Genomic DNA, 18802 nt, shown 5'->3' with positions numbered 1-18802 from the left:
GTTATCCATTGGTTCAGAATAAGGTATCATCAATATGCAGATGATATTCAGCTATACTTCTCTTCCCTGGACCCACTGGGAGATGCAGTGGAAATCAGGACCTGATATATGGAGGCTGCCAAGATCTGGACTCAGTCCAAACAAGATGGAATGGCTGGCTGATTCCAAGATTGTTCCAGCAGTGACTTTGACATTATTGTGCTTCCCCATAAAGAGAAGGCTCGCAATCTTTTTTTTTATTTTTTGATGGATTTGATGGCTTTATTCCTTCAGCAGTTTGAGCGGAACATTCCTGACCATTATATAAGAGCAACAAAGAAGCCATTATCCCAGTACATTTGGACATGGACTGTTCCTTAAAGTGGGCATCAGTAACCTGCTCAGAAACATTTCTGAATGGTAAACGTCAAGTCTGGTAAAGTCCCTTAGTATTATTATATAACCTACGGGAAGGTAATCAGGAACAACCTGGAGTGGAGAAACCCAATTCTGGCTTTTTTCTTCTCTTTCATTGACTGTATTATGCATATCCTTAAAGATGAGGGGATGGCAATAATAATTCCAATGTACAATAAAGTGAGAAAAAGCTGCCACCAAATTAAGAGTCTTTTCAGTCTGTCTAGTAGAGTCAGCAAATCTGTATGAATGATTAGTGGATTGGATGGAATCTGAAAATATTTTGGCAGAACAATTTGGCTTTCAACCAGGCCATTCTGTTTTACACTCAGCCTTTATGTTGCACCATCTGGCAAAAGAACATATCCCCCAACTGCATTTTATAGTGTTTCTTGATTTTAGATACATATTATATCTGACAGCAAGAAATTCTGGCATATATTACTCTCAACATCAAATGAAGTAATTTTGATATCAAAACTTATATTTAAGATCCACTGCAACGTCCTAGGGTACCTCACCAAAAACATTTCAAACTTTAGGAGAATTAGGTAGAACTGCATCTTGCTTCCATTATTGTTCAATTTACATATTAATTCGCTTGTATTCATCTTGGTATATGCCTTTGCATGGGTGATGTGGTAATTCTCCCTAAAACCCAAGTAGGTTTACAAAGAACATATTGTGCTCTTACTTCCTACTTTGACAATCAATCTTTAGAGATTAATTATAAAAACAATGGTGTTCACTGAAAGAACTTAGGCACTAAATTGGTCACTCAATGGGTACAATTTAAAATTAGTAATATGCTTTATTAAAGCCCTTGGAATAATCCTCCATCTTTCCCCCCCATCAGGGGAAGTCTCAATGCCCAAGAAATATTCTTCAAATACTTTGGTGTGCCTAGTGCTGTTCTTTATATGGGAGGAAGACGATTTGAAGACTATTTGAAATAAAAGCCAGTGCATGAATTAACCTTTTCAAATTATGGTACAGACTTGTTATTTTTTTCTTGTAGACCTAGCCACATCTGTGTTAGCTGACCTCTTTATTTGAAATGGGGAAAAGGGCTGGAGGAGAAGTTGTACCATTATCGCCTCTCTAGGCACAGTAATGACAATAGTGTACGATATAGCCAAGAAGAATCTCAGACAATGAATGGATGATAAAGTGTATCAAATTGAGCACAGCGTCATTCCTACTGATGTCTTCTTAAATAACCAAGCCACCATTTATAAGACAGTTAGATATTTTAATCAGAGTATCATACCAAAGTTCTAAAGACATTGGTGATTTTTATGCTGCAAACTTTTATGCCTGCAAACTGGGATTTCAGAAAATCTCAGATAATAAATGCCTTTGTCAATGTACATCAGAAGACTCTAAAACAATAGCCAGCATGTTTCCTTACTGTCAATCCTATCAATATCTGCAGCATAAATTTATCACACCTTCATTAGCACAATATCTAAATGTTACCTATCCTTTTATTCTTAGAGATCGCCTTTTCCCAACAATTTCTGCATATCCCACTTAAAATCTAGTGAGCGCCTGCTAAGGGTCCTTGTTCACCAGGATAATAGCTTCCCTCCTTTGGAATATTTTTTCCCTGTAGCAAGGGGGACCTTCATATTTATGATATTCTAGAAGCAGGTGAAAACATCATTCTTTCTGGAGGCCTTTGGAATTAAATTATAACCAGTGATACTATGACAAATTAATTTTAGTATGTAATTTGGAGAGAAATTTTTCTTCTTCAAAAGGACCTGTCACTGCTCCAAAGGCTGTGGTATTCTAAAAAACCACTGACTCACCAGAAGCTTATTGTCCTTAACGACTGTCAGTTGCTTGGCCCACTGTCCAAAGCGCTTCTTACGCAACAGGAAAGCACAAATCCGGCAGTCCTTCACCAGGTTCATAGAAGCTTCCTCTGATGGCCATTGGTGCGTTAACCTCTGGCCTTTCCCATCCTCTTCCTCCTCATCATAAGATTCATAGGAGCTGCTCATTGCATCAGAGTCATTGTCTATGGGGAAACAGGGAGAATTTAATCCTCCATAATGTCACTTCTAATCTCACAGGACAAGAGAGACCATTTTTACTGAGTCAGACTACAAGTTAATCTACTTTTGTATTACCTATATTAGAGATCATCAGTTCAGTGCTCTTAGGCAGCAAGGTGCCTGCAACTACCTGAATCTACAGAGTTCCAAAGTAAATTATTTTTCTTTAAAAAAAGAAAAAGCAGTGGCTGAATTCTCATAGGATCTAACAAGATTTCAATTTGTTTTTCAAAAATTGTATCTACACTGTTGCTCAAGGTTACACAATAAAGCCAGAAATTTGCTTACCTCTGATCTACACTGACTAACAACGAGTCTCTAGGATTTCAGTATGAAACGGTTCCAATCCTACCTAGATTTGCGAGGAATCACCAGCATCCCTAATATATGTAACAGAATACTATCTCTACTTGAAAGGCTATTTCTCCTAACTTCTCCTAAGTATGTTTTAGAGCAGGAAGCCGTGCCCACCCCAGCTCCGGCAAGAGGGAAAAAGTCAAGGTACATCGCGACATGTCACGTAATGCAGTGAATTTGACACCCCTGTTTTAGAGTTATGCAAGTAAGAATCACATGTTAATTTCTGGTATACTGATAGTTTACAAGATTTCTACTGTTTTATTTAAACTTGTCTTGCAATAGTTGGAGGCTAAGTGCAACCTGCCATGCAAAACAACTTCCAAACTGGCATTTTGGAATTTCAGTATTATAAATATCTGCCTAAAATGTGCCTCTGGGCTCTTTTTTACTGTTTTCAAACTCCTCTCATAGAACTATTGTTATTAAATTCTTTAATGTAAAAAAATGAAATCAAATTTGCATTCTACAAAAGCACCCACCAGTTTCTAACCTAACATATTATCTATTCCCTTTTTGCATCATAGAAAAATATAAAACTTGAAGATTTTAAAAGAGTAAGACCATATAAAATATGATAAATTATGACGATTATTACCCATTGTAAGCATTTGAAAACAGTTAGTTGTTAGTAGTCTTGCTGCTGGAAAGACTGGAAAGAAAATAACTGCAAAAGAACCAAGTGAATTAGGAAGCTGGCCAGATATATTCAGCCACTGTTTGGTGTACCCTCAATTTTTGTATAGCCCAGGATGCTATCAAGTTGTCTGGAATAATCCTGAGATTAGACAAGTAGACATCTCTTCCTAATATTTGTGTTCTACAACACAACTCCTTTGGGCCAAAGTCTGTGTGATGGTATTCAGAAGGTTCAGAAGGACAGAATGGTTTGGTAGAACCAATGCTTAGCTTGGCATTTTGAAAGTGTTGGTGGGCCAGGAGCCATCATCTCTTCTTGAGGTCTCAGAGAAGGTAGGCAATGTATGGATGAGGCAAGTAATCAGCAGCCCTAGAAAGAGTCAGATTTGGGTGTGGATCAGGACAGAGATGTCAGGGTTCAAAACTCATATGTGAGTATATGAAAGGCTCTTTATTCCAAATCAGTTACAATCTATTCAACATATTAGAGATCCTCAAAATATGGTGTCCTAAGACAGGACAGGTTTGGTTTTGCTTAAATAGACCATGTTGCTTCTCCTGCTATCCACCTGTCTGGACATTAAAAGGTCGTTTTTAAAAATGCTACTGTTTTTTGAGGCACTGGGTTAAGCCTTCTTGAGTGCTGCTTCCAAAATACAAACTACTTTATTTTATTTTTTGAGGCACTGGGTTAAGCCTTCTTGAGTGCTGCTTCCAAAATACAAACTACTTTATTTTGAGAAATATATTTGGCTCCCAAACTCTCATGTGTAGAAAAAAAATACACCTTTTTCAGTAGTTTTGAATAGTTTACTATGTGTGTTCTAAGCCATCTGAATTTCTCTATAAGGATAGAAAGAAGAGCTATAAATGAAAAAAGAAGAAAACAAGAGGATTATGGCACTGTTAAAGAAATTTGCAAACACAGCAAAACATAATGATACTAGATTTTAAATTCTGGAACTGGAAGAAGTATAGCACAGGAATCTTTCTGTTTACCATTCCACATCTCTCCCATGCAAGGTTTTATTTCTTTTTTGAACATAGGCAAACTTTAAATCAACAAGGCAAAACAGGCAAAAGAAAGACAATGACAAAGGAAATGTCCTGATGTGATTTAGTGATTAAGAGGTTGATTTACTAACAGTGATTAAGTAGAGTGCTAGATACATAACAAAATCTCCAGAACTGTGAGGAAGAAAGAACTTTAAATAATGAATACACGTGATTAGTAATAGTCAACTTCAAATGAACTCCATGTAAGAGCTAATCTCTTTAGTGGTGGAGAAAGATCCAATAACACTAAGGATGCATTGGAATAATAATGGAGAAGCTGGGAGAGAAATTCAAGGGTAGAAGGACAAGAAAGAAAAAAATACAGAGGTACAGTAGACTTGTCTTTTCCTAAAATCCAAGATGACTATGACTAAAACAAGAGAAATAAGAAGAGGCTTTCCTTCTTAAAGCTACTGTAGCTTAATGGTGACAACATTAACAACAACCAAAAAGATATAAGCATATAATATTTCCATAAAATTGTATTGACTGCCTGAGTCTTCTGCAGTCAGGATGATTCCCCTTCCCCAACAGATGTACACAACACATATAGTTGCAGTGCTACTTACAAGAGTTTTTCTGCTCTCCATTTATTCTGGTGACAGGGTAGTTGCTATCTGCATCCTCATAGTATCCATCCTCTATTGAATTGGGAGGACTGGAGCTGTCTATACAGAAAGCAGAAGGAATATTTTAAATTGTACAAATTAAGCAGTGAGAAAGACTTTGCAGGGAGGTATATGAACTGCACTGTAAGTCAACTCTGAAGGATATAGACAAGTTTTTATTACCAATAAGTCAGCACAAAGACTAACAATAATTTGAGACAATTTTTTTGTATTTAATTTCTGTGCCACCCATCTCACTGATAAATTATGTCATAACTTCAAATCTTCTGTCTGCTTTTACTTGCCCATCTCTTAAGGGATACTATAGATCACAAAAGAAATATAAAATAGAGCTAATTGGGTACAAGTCATAATTATCTGTTCCCAACTGCTTTCTGATCCTTATTCTCACATTCTTTTCTTTACTGCAACCATTATTAAAAAGCACATACTCTGCCTTTAAACAACCTCAGTATGCCATCTACTTTCTTCACATTCATTCATAGTTCCCAGGGGGCTGAGTCCCAGAGCCAAAATCACATCGAAACAACCTCTCCTTCGTGACTTTAATGTAGGAGGGTTTTTCCAGAATCCTTACAACAGGATCTTATTCTTTCTTCATGTTTCTCATGGCACTTATGCAATTAGTCAGCTGCATCAGCAGGAAATCTTATAATGTTCTTGATTTTGTTGCTAGGCCTGTAAATGGCTTCACTAGGGCTCAGTGATTATAAGAACAGGTGTTGGGCCCTTTTTTCTGCCTTCCCCTAATCTCTCAGACAAGCTACGGGAGAGACAGAGTGACATTGTTCTCAGGCAGGCCCTTTCCTTTCTTGTCACTCAAGATTTACTATACATTTCCAGGCAAGTCTGAACAAACAACTACTGCTTGTGACATCTGACCAACCAAAGGGGGGGGGGGAGGGAAGAAAAAACCCAGGAAAGGAACAGGAAAGCCTGCCCCCCCATACCAATTATAAGCCTGTCAGCTGTCAGACACCTCTGGGAGGAGCCTTTATTTTCCTAACTGATAGGAGAGTGTCAGAATGCCAGCTGTTTCCTTCCTTAGCTGGCTCTCTTTAAGGCTTACTATGAGATGTAATGTACTCAGGAGCTTTGCCTGGGCCCAATGGCAGAGCTTCTTCATAATAATCTTCTGGAGGAGGAGTTGTGGGCAATGGTGGAGGTGGCTCCCCAGAAACCTATGAGAAAAAGAATGCAGGGTTCAAATGGGGTTGAATATTGCACTGTCATTATCTGCTCTGAACGTATCTTAGAAATGGAGGTATTTTTGCAGAGAAATTCCTCAGCCTCAGAAGCTTTTGTTCAAGCCATTTACCTTCTGTTCTTGTGTCTATAGTGTCAGTGTGGATAAGATAGTTTCAATGACCGTTGGAGGACCCCATTAAACTACCTAACAGAAGATACCCAATCTAGCTTTCTAACATTAACTGATTGTTCTCAGGTAGGAAACAAAGATAAAAGAAACAATGGGAAAACTCAAGGATATTAGTGTAGATAACCTACCCCAATATCACTCTATAAATGGTGTAGAGCAATTGCACAATAAAATATCATGTTTAAGGGCCCATAGTGTTATGCTAGATGTGTGTGGAAACAAAGGGAAATTATTAGGTCGACCATTGTTTAATCTTGCCCTGAGCAACAAGAACTATTCCATCTAAATAAGAGAGAGATAGTTCTTTGCTTCTCTACAATGCATACACATACAATTCTTTTATCCTATCACAGTTGTTGGATAAAAGTAATACTAACATTTGCAAATATTTGTTGCTTCAGTGGAGTGAGTATGTCTTCATGTGTAGCAATGCTTCTTTTTAACTATTTCTGGCTTAAAGGGAAGAAAAACCACCTTTCTATTTATTTTTTTTTGTCTGATTGCATATCAGGTCTTTTTGTGAAATAAATTTGCCTAAATTTGCCTATAAAAAAGGAATGGATTTTTGTTTCTCTCTGGATGGAATGTTATCATCTAACCAGAACTTCGAAAATAGTTGATGAAATAAATGTTCTGATGGCTTCTTTCCAAGCTATAATGTCTTGCAAATATAAAATAAGCAGACTTTTTCAGATATGATGTGATCCTTTACTTCTTAGCATTTCTTTCTGTCTCTTTGCTTATCTAAAGGGATCTATAATGTAGCTCCATCCCAGGCATCAAGTGCCTAGAGAATTCCACCATGACCAATCTTATAAGAGCCTGTAGAAAGAAATAAAAATGTATAGAAAATGTCTCCTCTGCAGAGTTCAAACCTATTTTGCCCACAAATGGCCTCTTCAATCTATCAGCTAAGAAAGTCTCAGATACAAAATTTTAAATGTCACAGTCAATCACTACAAACCAGCCTTCCCCAACTTGTTGCCCACCAGTTCTGTCAGGATAGAAGGTGCTGATATTGCCAGCCAGTATAGGGAACTATAATTCCAATATTTCTGGAGAGCACCAAATTAGTGAACATGAATATGAACAGCATTGAAGTAGATGGCCAGTGTTTGTCCTTAGTATAAAATAATCTCATGTGTTATGGAATGAGGAACTGAGAATTGGTGGAACTTACGCTTTTAGCTGATTGACTCCTTGAGAGTTCCAAGTTGATACCTTCTTTACCATCTCCATCATCTTCTTGCATGTCCTGAAGGTTGCCCAAGTCACAGTCTGAGAAAAAAAATAGAAGCCAGAGTAGTACAGTAACATGTATATTCATTGTTATATTCAGATCCTAATATATGGGCCCACAAAGGTATGGGGCTATGAGATTTATGTAGCCTCTTTCCTCTGAATCACTATGGGAGACAGAGAAAGGAAGACACAAAGAGAGAGTCAGCTGTTCTCTTACTGAAGTAAAGAGATGATCAAGAAAAACAGAAGATGTCTTGGATGAGACTTGGATAGTTATGCTGATGACAATCTGTGTTGATTCTGTGATATGTTAGCACTGACGGAAATTATAATTTGAAAGTATTAAGTTGGATACAACTATGAAATAAAAGATCAAACTAGATGTGGAAATTCTTCTCCAATACAAATAACTTATTCAAAAGAGCTATTGCCTTTTAGAACTAAAGCAGGGAGGGAATGTATTTGCTCCCAAACCTATATCCAATATTAATAAAATGGTAGTATTTAAATTTGTCAAAATCTACAGGTAAATAATATATATACTGTATGTATATCAAATCAATCAGTTGTTGGAGATGAAGTAAACTGCAGCTCATGAAAGCTTATGTTTTTAAATAAAATGTGTTAGTCAAAAAGGTGATACTAGACTCCTCCTGATTTTCTGATAACATGTGGTTTCTCTGTCACTTATAGTACTTCCATTACTCTTCCACTTCAGATACTGAATGGGACAAAAATAATCACATCTATAGGTGATAATATAATCACATCAATCCACTGTACATACCAAACTTTTCAAACAGTGATTCCACAAAACTAGTACCATTGTGCAGTGCTGTCGTATTCATATACATGTAATTTGCATCCTTCCCTGAAAGGCAGAAATGATACAATAAACACACATAAAATGACATTCAAATTTTAATATTTGACCTTCCCTCTCACAGTTGCAAGTCATTGCTAGGACAACTTCTACAGGAAGCTTAGTTTATGCAGGAAGCTAAACTCTTGGGCTTCTCATTGGTCTGCAATGTACACAAAAAACTGCAGAACATACTTAATGTTTCCTATTGTACATTTTAAAGAAGCAATCAGTAGTAATGAGATAGCATTTTTTAAAATGAAAATTCACTTGCCATGTGTGATCTTTTAACAGGTAAAAACTGGTGAGCATTCATGGAACATAAAGATAAAGAACAGCTTAAACTCCTGTTCCAAATCTATAGGAAAAAATATCCAATACAGCCAAACAGGTATTTAGTCCTTGCAGAATTTTGAGTTCCCTATCTCTCAAATCAGTACTGTTTTACTAAGTTTAGATTTAATTCATAGATTTGTCTATGCCATAATGACTTCACAGAACAGATATGAGACCATACAGATTTGCCCATTGCACTTTAAATTTCTTGTTGGTTTCTATCATGATTTCATAAGACAGCAGTAAAATTCGCACTATCTGAACAAATGTTGCATTTATATTTCCAGCTATCTGAATGAAACTTTTTCACTTAATGTATCTATAGTTCCCAGAACTTCAGCCAGTCTAGTTAAATAGCAATTTCAGACAAAATTCAAAGAAGGTCAAAGGGGGGCATGTCTATCCTCAAGAGGAAGAATTGATATCTGAAAAGTATAAGGCAAAAATGAGGAGACATCACTTTCCTTCAGAGAGGGCCATTTCAGAATTGCTTCAAGTGATCCAGAGTTATAAAGAATATATATGCTGGGTGTTGCTGCAGGACAGAAGAGAGAAATCTCCTGATCAGTGAATGCGAACCATTTGCTCTTCCTATGGAAATCTTCTGTCTCAGCAGAAATCAGTCAGCAGGAAGTCTAATGGAAACATACATTTCCACAGGAAAGAAAATAACAATTCCTGGCCAACTAAAGCAAGGTTAAATAATATCACTATTTTCACTATCTGAGGTTCTGCTCTTCTACACACATAGAGTCACATAGATACACACACATGTCCACACAAAATCACACACATACACAGATGCAGACACTCCATGGATTCTGACAGATAGGCCATCCCATCTGGAAATACTAATGTAGAACTAATTACACAAATTCCCAAAAAGTAATGGGCTGACATGAAAAGGCATGAGATGCAGTATCAAAAATTAAAAGTAGAAAAATATCCACCCTGAAAGGCTTACAATTTCATTTGTCCTATATTGGGAACAATCATAAATATGAAGAAACCCTGTGTGTAAGGCTCAAATGCCTCAAAGAATAGAACAGTCATCTCTTGCCAGTGATTGTTTGATGCCTGTTTATTTCTGCTTCTCAAGGTCATCTGTTGGGGTCCATTAGCATGGAATGCTCCACCAGAGGGAGTCAGGTACTTGTAACAACAAAGGGCCAAGGATCCTGTATTATTAAAACCATAATGGAAACAGATGCAGGAGGGAGGGAGGGATAAGCTGCCTTAGAGAATTGTTTAGCTTTCTGGGATGTAGAACCCCTCCCTGCAATCTCCTGTTCCTGTAAAGAAGACAAAGATACCGTACACATGTTTCATTTGTGAAATCACAAGACACACACTCTCTCTCTCTCTCTCTCTCTCTCTCCTACTTGGAGCAGGATTAGAGCACTGTAGGGCAAGCATTTAATCTGCCCTTATGTACAGTAATGTGTTGGTATCTGCCTCCTTGTTTAATGTTCACAGCAATTACACAGCAGTTGCATTTAGAGAATGTGAAGAGCTGATTGAAAAGGAACAGCTCATTTGCCTGAATTAACATCTTTCATGAAAATATACTTTTATACCTCTCTGGCATCATGGACAGTCCTCGATAACAAAGCCCCAACTTGCCTTTTGCCTCTGGGGCATTTGCTTTAAAAAAAGCAAAACATGACTTGCTGGCCAGGCAACTGATCACTGTCAACTGTCACTGGAGGCAAACAACTGGAAAAATGTTGCAATCTATTCCAGTGATTCCCCAGCACTCAAACAAAAGACTGACACCTGCCGAGACATGTCAGGAGCCAAAACATGACACAATCGAGGAAGAAAACATGCCAAACATATTTTTTTATAGTTATGGTTGTACAAAAAGGGGAAAAAAGGGAAGAAAACAGTATGTTAAAACACAGTGACGAAATATGACAGCGAGGCTTTCCTAACCTGCTGGAGGCTGCAGCTTTTGTAAGATATTTGAAACGGTGTTTTTCTTCTCCACTGTAGTGGCACTCAGGTATTCGTGGTCCAAGAGTTTGAGCAGGACATTCAGCTCAGGAAGGAGCTGATCCAGTACTGTGGGTAGAAAGAAAGATCTTAGAATTAAGAGTTCCACCACCTCAGCCAACACTGTAACTCAGGGGTCCTCAACCCCCGGTCTGTGGACCAGTACCGGGCCACAGCATACCAGCAACCAGTCCACACAAACAAACAAAGGCCCATCCATAGGATGCAGGCAGCACACAAAACCACGCACCCTCCGGTCTATGGAAAAACCTTTCTCCACGGAACTGGTCCCTGGTGCCCAAAAGGTTGGGGACCTCTGCTGTAACTGATACAAAAGTTAGTTCAAATAAAAAAGAACAGAGGAATAGGGATGGAAGTGCTGATACATTTCATGTGGGCCTGGGTTCTTCCCCACAAGAGATGCTGGTCAATACTTTATAGTTCAAGAAGAAACTATAGGCCAGCATTGGCTCTTACACTGCATTTCAATAACAATCTCTTGAACTACCACTATTGCATCTTTCATCTTGATTTCCATGCGTAGCAGATGGACAAAAGTTTGAAGAACAGGGCAACTTGATTAATAAGGCAGCGGGACAGGTATTGCAGCTTCCTTCATTTAAACCAGGGGTAGTCAACTTTGGCTCTTTTATGATTCATGGACTGCAACTGGCTCAGCTGGCTCAGGAATTCTGGGAGTTGAAGTCCACGAGTCACAAAAGAGCCACGGGTGACTACCCCTGATTTAAACCATTGGCACCAGGTTCTAGAAAAGGTCTTTCATAAGCTTCTGAGTAGGTGGGACATTAAGGAATGAAAGATTCGTTAATGTCCCACCTACTTGGCCTTCCAAGTTCTTGTCATTTTTGCATTTGCTCATTTATAATGTTGCTGTAACTCATGTCCATATTAATCTGTCTTAGAATCCTAAAGTCCAAGAGTGGAGAAATCCTTCTGTATCTTCATAGAAATGTGCTCTCTTCCAGTTCACATCTAGGGGCTCAGAGCCATTGGCCATTATCAGAACTTCTGAAATGAAAGGGCAGGAAGGGACATTGAAATAGTAATTCTGTAACACTGCTAGAATTCTGTAAATGCTGTAAGAGGTATTAATCTTTTCCCACCTACTTCACTCCTCTGTCAATCTACATCCTTTCATTATCATGTGCCTTTTAAAAAGGCTCTCCTAAAGACTTTCCCATAGCTTAATATGAAGGAAAGTCCTTGAATGATTAACTGAGAAAGACAGAGTTCACCTACATGCCTCAGAAAAGGTATGACATTTTTTTTTTTTAATTGAAATTTTTCAAAAGTTTTACAAATAAGAATCCACCCCCCCCTCCCCAACCACCCCACCCCCCCCGACTTCCCAGAACTGAATATAGGATTATTTAACAAATATTTTAAAAATAACATTTGCAACTTATAAAATAATTAATAATAATAATAAAAATCACAGTAATAATATATATAATAATAATATACATAACATAAACTTTAAAATGAATAATATATACTAAAAAGAAAAAAAAAAAATAAAAAAAAAGAGAGAGAGAGAAAGAAGAAAGAAGAAAGTAGACGAAGAATAAAGCATATATATATATAAAAAAAAATATATATATGAATAATAATACGTAAAAAATGTATATATATAAAAAAGAAAAAGAAGAAAGAAAGAAAGAAAAAACAATCATTACAAATTATAAAAAGGCTAAATAATATTTTTCCATATCCAGATTTTGTTGTATAAAATTTATCCATTTTTCCCATACCGCAAAAATTTTTTCTTGAGATTGCTCCTTTAAGAAAGCCGAAATCTTTGCCATTTCTGCCAAATACGAAACTTTATGAAACCATTCTTGTAAAGTAGGCAAAGATTCCTTCTTCCAATAAGGTATGACATTTGATATGTATAATTACATACTGTATACTACCTATGACAGTAGAAATAATGTTTAGTGGGGCTATGGAATGCTTCAATTTCAAATCTGTGGGGGAATTGCTTTGGAGCAAGTGAAGTATTCACATAACATTTGTTGGCAGCTCTTTAAAGCAGCTGTGTCTTCCCCAACTGTAGCACCATCCTAGACAAACTTGATTTAAGGATTTACCAAGTATTTACATTTATCCATGCACGTTCTGAAGCACTTCTTTCTTTTTCAATCTGAACCTGGCACAGCCCTAATAAATAATCATAATGACAAGTAACTATTGAGAGACTTATCCTTCATGAATTTATCTAATCCTTCTTAATATGCTGTTTTTGCTCTTGAGTTCTAATGAAGGATTTTTGGGGCACAAACAGCAGCTGTGGCTATTTATGCTCTTGCCTGATATTGTAAAAGAATGGAAATATCATCTAAAGTAACTATTAAATCATCAAGAAGTCCATAATCAGTGCTGAATCATGAAGCCATTGGTGACATGTTATCTTCTCTAGTCTACCACTAGAGCTAGCTAATTGTCTGTTGGTCGATTCCCATTTATTATCACCTCATTTACACACTGAGATCCCATACTATAAAAATACACACATACACACCCTTTATCTCGAATAATTAACATTTCCATAAAGCTATCTTGGAAGGCTTGCTTTATAATCCCCTACTTGCAGTTTAACATTTATTTCCATCACCCTCTCATTTAATATCAGAGCTCAGCCATATTTCCATAACTGTTTAGAATATAATCTGGTATTCTTCAAATATACATTATCCACCCTAAAACAGTTTAGTAAATAACTGCCTTTTTGTTTGAAAATCTATTGCTACATTATAGACCATCCACTTCTAACTATTTGATTCAGTCTTCACTATTTCTTTAACACCATCTGAACAGCAGCATGGTTCAGTTAGCTATTATATCCAATTTTATGCAAAGATATTTACAACGCCAATAAAGAAAAGCACACTGTGAATCAACAGAGCATAACCAGAACAGAAGTGAAAGAAGAAGCAGAGCTGGAAACTGTATGTATGTATGTATGTATGTATTCATTCATTCATTCATTGTATTTATTTATTTATATCCCATATTTATTACTTTTATAAATAATGGAAGATGGTGAACATTCCTAACGCTCCTTCCTCCTACTATTTTCCCATAAGAACTGTGATGTTTATTTATTTAGCGTATGGCAAAAATGTTAAAAAGCAGACCATAATTACGCACATTCTCAATGAGCAAATATGAAATTATTTACTCTATTTGCAAATTCAAAGGTAGACTATTTACTGTGAGGTGAGATGGACTGAAAGAGTGACTGGCCCAAAGACACACAGTCAACTTTCAGAAGGACTAGAACTCATAATCTCCTGGTTTCTAGCCTGGTGCCTCAACCACTACACCAAACTGGCAGCCTTTATCCAACATATTTATATTTATCATCGCTATCATCACTATCAAATACTGAATTAAGCTTTGGGATGTTCAGAATTTTTAAACAGATGGCCTAATACCACCTTAAAATTTAGGCATCGCTTACAATGTCTCATAAAAGATGCACATGCAGACAATTATCTAATTGAGAAAAACGTATTTCAAAAATTAGTAGATGGTTTAAAATGCATATTTCTTTTAAAAGTGGGTACAGTTCTTTTGAGAATACTACTGTGTCTGCAACAGGATCTCTGCAAAATGAAACATTTCAGGTCTTACTGATCTGAGAGAGAAAAGTCAGATACATGCTTAACTTTTCAACTGAGCTTTAAAAGATGTAGGAGTCCTTAACTCTGGCTAAGGAAGAATAGATGTACAGGTAAAGATATTTTTATAGTTTAATGCAAACAGGTTATGCTGTTGTTTAATATGGATTCTTTGTTACTGGATCATTCTATTAAAATCCCTCTTTTCTTGGTGCAACAGAAGACATTAATTCCAAATAATTAAAAGCTAATATATTTAGCCTTTAAAAGAAAAGAGCACTGTGCCAGGCTTTCACAGAAGATCATTCATTTGAGGTCTTCTAAATATGTATGCCAACCTTGAGGCACACAGAGCATGAGATAATTATGTTTCTCTATGGATACAAATTTGTCCCACTACTGTAAAACTCCCTCTGTACGACAGATCTGAGGGTATTTCTAATCCAAGCAGATAGCCTTGTAATTTAGAAGCTAGAGTTCAAAATGAATGTGCTTGTAATAAATATGGTGTCTTGCATTGTTAATTGCAACAAAGAATTATGAGACTTAAGGCAACATAAGTCTTTGCTCTTCAGAAAAAAAGCATTAATAATATGAAATGAAAAGCTTCAAACTCCCAAAATATGGACAGGAGCAATAGAGGAACAGTTTGCATGGAACGTCCTGGAATATGCCACAAATGCCTTGATAAATAAATCCCGTTTTCACATCCAGAGTTCATGATATTAAACCAGGGGGTCTTCAAACTTGGCCCTTTTATGATTTGTGGACTTCAACTCCCAGAATTCCTCAGCCAGCATGCCTGGCTGAGGAATTCTGGGAGTTGAAGTCCACAAGTCACAAAAGGGCCAAGTTTGACGACCCCTGTGTTAAACCAATATTTGGGGGAAATGGTCCTTGACTTATGACTACAATTGGGACCAGATCATTAATTGCTAAGTAATGCAGTCATTAAGTGAGTCATGACCGATATTATTACCTATTTTTGCCATAATTCTTAAGCAAATTTGTATTTCCCCATTGACTTGGGAAAGTTGCATATAGCAATCATGTGACTTTGGGACACTGCAACTATCATAAATATACAATGTGCCGGTTGCCGAGCACCTGAATTTTGATTATGTGACCGCAGGGACACTGAATGGTTTGAAGTGTGAGCATGGATTGTAAGTCACTTTTTTCAGCAGTATTGCAACAGTTGAGTTAGGCATTGGAAGGAACAGTCACTGAATGAATGGTCGCAAGTTGAGGAGGACCTGTATGTATGCAACACAATTCCTAGCTCAATTGTTATTTCCAATGGAAGGATAGAATTACATTGTCCTGTCTTAATCTGGATCTGAACATATAAGAGTTTTGTCCAGATGGTTAGGAAAAAGTCACAGATCCTATCATCTATTTCACACAGGTTCCATTTAGGCCTTAGACCAGATACATGAATATCGAGGAATAGAGCTAGAATTAATTAACAATTCCCTTCCTCAAGGCATTCACAAAACATGTGACTGTGATTTCAGTGTGGATATATACATCACACAGAATATATACATTAGAGGTCTATGATCTCCCAAGGCACTGAGGTGGTAGAAGTAATCCAATTCTTGATCTCAGCGAGGTGTGTAACAGAAAGCAAGCTATGTAGCAAAAAGATACCATGATCCTTCATGCTCATGACTTATTTTTACAAGCTTTGACCTTAAGTTCCAACTCTGTGTGCAGCTGTAAAATACTTTGCTTTGAGTGGATCTGCCACAGATCTGCCACTCAACTGCCACAGATACATATGGCTAGAATAGTAATAAGACTCACACACAGGAATGCAGAAACAAAACTGTCCCTTTCTCTGCAGGAGAATCTGCAATTACAAGAGCTTTGCAACTGGACATTATACAGTTTCTTTCAAGATACTCCAGCCAAGTGAGCCAGGTATGGGAACTGGTTTTTAATCTCTTGAATATGAACAAACCACGATTCCATGAGAATCAGATAATTCTAGCTTATGTCACAACCTCACTAAGATCAAGTTTTTTGTGAGAATGAATCTTGCACAAGAGGTAAGATCTCAGCACTGCTGCCCAAGGTGGGAATTCCAGAATGCTGAAACTCCAGCCTTTTATGGGAAATGGTAAGCAGGGTTATTCAGACACACACTGCACATTCCTATAGAAACACCACAAGAAGAGAAAAACCTAAGTTCTTTTCTGAATTATGTGAGAGGCATATGAACATCCTGTTCATTTACGATGCAAAGGTTTCACAAGGAGGGCTTTACAATGTAGATCTTCACTACAGAACCTAAGAATATCTCCCAGATATGGAGACAGACTGTTTGGGGACCCAATCTAGACCTTAGAAAATGTGCAGGGTACATACACACATCATGCCTCAAGTAAAAACATAATGCTTCACAGTTTGTTCTAGAAGCATATAATTATGTTAACTGAGTTAAGGCTTTGTAGTATCTCATAATCACTTGCACCAAGATGGCACTGGCAAAAATTCATTATAACAATGATTGCCCCCCCTCCCCATGGCCACTCTGGCAAACAGAGGGTAGGGTTTGGCTATGGACAATCAATGTCAGAATGCACCTTCTGTGGTACCCAAGCCTTTTGTTTCAGCTGTTGAACAACTCTCTTTTTTTCTTGGAGAACTGACCCTGTCCTAAACTGACTGAATTTGGTGGTTTCTGTAGTGACTAGTGGGCTTTGACTTGAAAATGCTTGGTAAAGTTCTGGGTTAAAGCTGCTCCTCTCTGCCAAGTGTTGACCTGTATTAGCTATTAAACTGTACCAGCAGCAGGTTCACACAATAGGCTGTTCTATCATTGGCCTGCTGAAGTATGTTGTGTGAATCCTGCCACTGGGGAATGGCAATATTTGTGAGGAAAATTTGAAAAGAAAAAAAAGTAACAGAGAGAGAGGGGGGAGAGGCATACAGAATGATGCTTTCTATCTCAACCTCAATGTATTTGGTCAAGGTTAGAATGTAAGGATTTTCTTTGCTGTGTCTACCTAAACCAGCATGTTATGTCAAACAGTAGCTGACCAGATGTATCTGGAAAACTTCCAAGCGGAGGTTGAAAGTAGCAACATTCTTCCACTGTTGCACCCTTCATATAAAATCCCCTTACATGCACTACAAAAATGGCAACATGAGATGAAAATGACCCTAAATATATATATCCAAAATCTTCTTTTCATTCTGCCTTATCCCTCTCCCTACCATTGGGATGCAAAGATTCTTGGTCTCCTGTTGCTGGGAACAGATTCTGAACCTAAGTTCACAGCAGGCTCAGGATGCCTCTATCATAAATGTTTTCCTGCAGCCACCACTGAGGTGCTTTATCTCCCTAGCCTTCTGTTTCCTCCTTCTTCAACACAGCCAAGCAAAATATGAGAGTTTTAGGTTAGGAGGCTATAAAGAAAGCATATGCCAGAAAAAGGATATGGGCATTTCCAAGGAAGGGCTTATACCTAGGAGAGGCCTACTAGTGTTTTCAGGAATGTTGAGTTAGTCGCCTCAGGAAGAATAAGAGGGGGGCCCTAAATCTAGAATTTCTCTCCCCCCTTCCTCTTCTGATATTGCTGTAAGGTGGTAATTGGAGGCATTAGCTTCTCATTTAAATATAAACACTGTATTTTAATAAATACCTTAAAAAGCAGGTATACTACTGGTTAAGAAAAGGATGGGCAAAGGACTGTACTAAAGTGTCTTTCTCTTAGATGTGCAGTCAAAGAGAGAAAGGGGAAGGGGAAATACTTCATACCTGACCTCATTAGATATTTATTCTCAAATATGGCAGCTTTGAGCAAGCATTGGTAGGCACCTCTTTCTCCTTAGATTCAGTTGCAGTCAATAAACATTTTTGGGAAGGATAAGAATAGAAATATATAGTTCTTAAATTTGTGCCATGTATGCTTCAGTTAGGTCAAATAGTAAGTGGTGTGGAAATTGCATGATTTAAGAGGCATGACACAGAACACTTATTTTCCTGTTGCCATCCATCACCACTAGCCTAGAACTAGCCAGAAGAGAGCTTCTGTTCATACTTGAATGAGTCTCTAGGCAAACACAAATCAAGTAATTAAGTAGAAGATTCAATCTACTGATAACAGCAATCAAAGAGTACCTAAATGAACAATAGAGCCACAGTACAGTAGAACATTGCATATTTTGAGTGTTCCACAAGAGGGTAGCATTAG

General features: G+C 37.4%; 1 protein-coding gene across 3 annotated transcripts in view; it reads right to left on the bottom strand.

The window, feature by feature from the left end:
• The window catches only part of AFAP1L1 (actin filament associated protein 1 like 1), a 78087-nt gene that overhangs the window by 19655 nt on the left and 39630 nt on the right, over nt 1–18802 (bottom strand). The window contains exons 2-7 of one of the 3 annotated variants that reach the window (XM_039352450.1): nt 10894–11022; nt 8548–8631; nt 7699–7796; nt 6210–6321; nt 5081–5179; nt 2211–2422 (exon numbers count right to left, since the gene is read on the bottom strand). In XM_039352450.1, coding sequence (XP_039208384.1) covers nt 2211–2422; nt 5081–5179; nt 6210–6321; nt 7699–7796; nt 8548–8631; nt 10894–11022 — 734 coding nt within the window. Of the gene's footprint in view, nt 1–2210; nt 2423–5080; nt 5180–6209; nt 6322–7698; nt 7797–8547; nt 9594–10893; nt 11023–18802 lie in introns of all 3 variants that reach the window. The other 2 variants (XM_039352458.1, XM_039352468.1) reach the window with 2 other exon arrangements.

Source organism: Crotalus tigris, unplaced genomic scaffold (genome assembly GCF_016545835.1).
Source record: "Crotalus tigris isolate CLP2741 ecotype Arizona unplaced genomic scaffold, ASM1654583v1 scf7180000017568.12009008, whole genome shotgun sequence".
Taxonomy (NCBI): domain Eukaryota; kingdom Metazoa; phylum Chordata; class Lepidosauria; order Squamata; family Viperidae; genus Crotalus; species Crotalus tigris.
Note: the sequence above shows the minus strand (reverse complement) of the source record. Positions and strands in the feature narration are given on the sequence as shown.